General features: G+C 54.3%; 1 protein-coding gene across 1 annotated transcript in view; it reads right to left on the minus strand.

Annotated features, from left to right (window-relative positions):
* Positions 1-174: 174 nt before the first annotated feature.
* EMH_0061170 (Heavy metal P-type ATPase, related) overlaps positions 175-2,465 on the minus strand; it is a gene marked incomplete at both ends in the record, with an annotated part of 6,102 nt that continues 3,811 nt past the window's right edge. The window contains 3 exons of the mRNA XM_013497871.1: positions 175-297; positions 970-1,641; positions 1,955-2,086. Coding sequence (XP_013353325.1) covers positions 175-297; positions 970-1,641; positions 1,955-2,086 — 927 coding nt within the window. The remainder of the gene's footprint in view (positions 298-969; positions 1,642-1,954; positions 2,087-2,465) is intronic.

Raw genomic sequence — 2,465 nt, forward strand, 5'->3', positions numbered from 1 at the left:
GGGGATGAGGCTTTGTAGAGGAAGTCCAGTCTGCAAAAGGCGAGGGGGGGCCCACTGGGCCCTTCTAGATTGCTGCTGCTGCTGCTGCTGCTGCCTTGGGGTTGCTTTCTGCAGCAAGGGGAAGCAAGTCTGTCGTCTGGTGCTGCTGCGGCGTCTGCTGCAGCAGCGGTGCTGTCAAGGGTGACGATTGATTCGCAGGCCAGCGAGCTGGTGACGCTGTCGGACGGTGATGGAGTATGTTCGCTCATCCTTGTGCTGCGGCTGCTGCTGCTGCTGCTGCTGCTGCTGCTGCTGTTGCTGCAGCAGCAAGGGGCGCTCTTGAGACCTTCACTGGGACAGATGGCGGTGCGAGAGCTGCAGCAAGCTTCAGTGTTTGGCTTGGCCTTGGCTTGAGAGGCAAGGAGGGAGCTGCAGCTCCTCTCCAGTGCTGGCAGCAGAAGCTGCTCCAGCCGCTTTGTGTGCACCACGCATGCAGACACCTGCTCACAAACAGGAAACAGCAAACAGCAGCAGCAGTAACAGCAACAACACAAGCAAGCGCGAACCCCCAGGCCAGCGATGAGGATTCATCTACAAATGTATTTAGGTAGGAACGCCACCGAAGCCGCTGCAACCTCTGGCGTTTACAGGGCACTGCGGGGCAGCAACAGCAGTGCGCTCGATAGCTAGCTGCTGTGGTGGCTAGCTGGACTGGTAGCTAGCTGGTTGGGTAACTAGCTAGTTTGGCGGCAAGCTGGCTTGCTAGCTAGCTCGTCTGGTAGCTAGGTGGATTGGTAGCTAGCTGGGTTCGTAGCTAGCTGGCTTTGCAGCTATCTTATTTGGTGGCTAGAAGCCTTGATAGCTAGCTGGATCAACAGCTAGTTGGATTGACAGTCCGGTTGTGGTTGGCTAGCTGCATCGATAGCCCGCTAGCAAATGGCTAGCTGGCCGCTAGCCAGCTCTATTGCTTTTTTTTTCAGCCTCGCTTACTCTGAGTTCGCCTGTGGTGAGTGTTCCTGTTTTGTCTACAACAAGACAGTTGACATTTGCTGCTGCTTCGAGTGCCTTTCCCGTTTTAAAGAAGACTCCTCGTGCTGCTGCTGCTGCAGTTGCTGCAGCCACAGCAGCAGGAGCAGCTAATCCGATAGCGCATGGACAGGCGGCGCAGCAGACAGCCACCCCAAAGCGAAGCGCAAACAAAAGGCTATCCCATGTTAATACCCAGCTGGAGAGTCGACATGCTGCAGCAGCTGCTGCTGCTTCATGCGCAGACACAGGAGTATCCCCCAAAATAGGAGGAGATATGGGGGTAGAACGAGCCGGGCCAGTTGCTGTTAAGAAAATGCCTTGGGTTTCAAAGTGCTGCTGTTGCTGCTGATGCTGCTGCTGCAGCTTCTGCTGCATCTCGCTGCCGGATACACCCTCCCTGAGCTCCAACTCATGCAGACGCTGCCGCATCTGCTGCAGCGGAGACAGGGGGAGTGTGTGTGCAGCAGCAAAGACTTTAACAGCCCAGGAAACCACTGCAACAGCAGTGATGCACAATACTATGGGAATAAAATAAGTAGCAAACTTCTCAGCAGCCTTCTGCAGCGGCTGCTGCTGCTGCTGCCCCGTCTCCACCAGTCGCAACAGTGTCTGCAGCACGGACGAATCGCCAACCTGCGCCCACAGCAGCAAAGCAGCAACAGAAGCACCACCAGCGGCATCAGCACTAGCAGCATCAGCATCAACTCCAGCAGCAGCAGCAGCACCAACAGCACCAGCACCAGCACCAGCAGCATAACCAACAGCACGCGTTGTTGTCCTTCATCCTGCCCCCTCGTCAGCATATCCAACTTTCTTTTCAAATCCCCAGCTTGTAGAGCCCCCTGTTTCTGTTGTATGTGCTAAGAATTTGTGCTTTTGCGCTTTAGGGTTTAGGGTTTGGGGTTTAGGGTTTAGGGTTTAGGGTTTACGGGTGGCTACGGACCACCTGGATCTGAACGAAGGCGTCTGCATGCGAAGCGTTTCGGCTGCCCCCAATAACCCGCTGCCCCGCCACCTTGCAGACCCCGCGGCCCTCCCCTGAGAGGAGCCGCTCGTCTACATGCAGTAGAGAGGGGGCCTGGGGAGAAGCAGAAGAGCGAATACAAGACAGATGAAACCAACACGGGATGATTATAAAGGACAGATAAAAGAAATATTAAAGGGAAATGAGAGGCAAAGAAAACAAACAAAATACGACTGAGAGAAATACAGAACTTAGGGTGAACGCGAGAAAGAGAAGAAAAAGGTGATACGCCACACAAACCACAGCACAGGAACCAAGAAGACAGAGTAACAACAAAGAGGCCGAGTTGTCGTTACAAATACAGGAGAAGGAGAAGCGAAACGACAGAGCAGATAAACACAAGCACAAACAAATGCAGGGGTTTCCCCTTTATAAACCATCAGCTGTAGAGACAGCACAACAGGGGGGCGAGAGTGCAATCGGTCTATACTCT

Source organism: Eimeria mitis, genomic scaffold (assembly GCF_000499745.2).
Source record: "Eimeria mitis Houghton genomic scaffold, Emh_scaff2996, whole genome shotgun sequence".
Taxonomy (NCBI): domain Eukaryota; phylum Apicomplexa; class Conoidasida; order Eucoccidiorida; family Eimeriidae; genus Eimeria; species Eimeria mitis.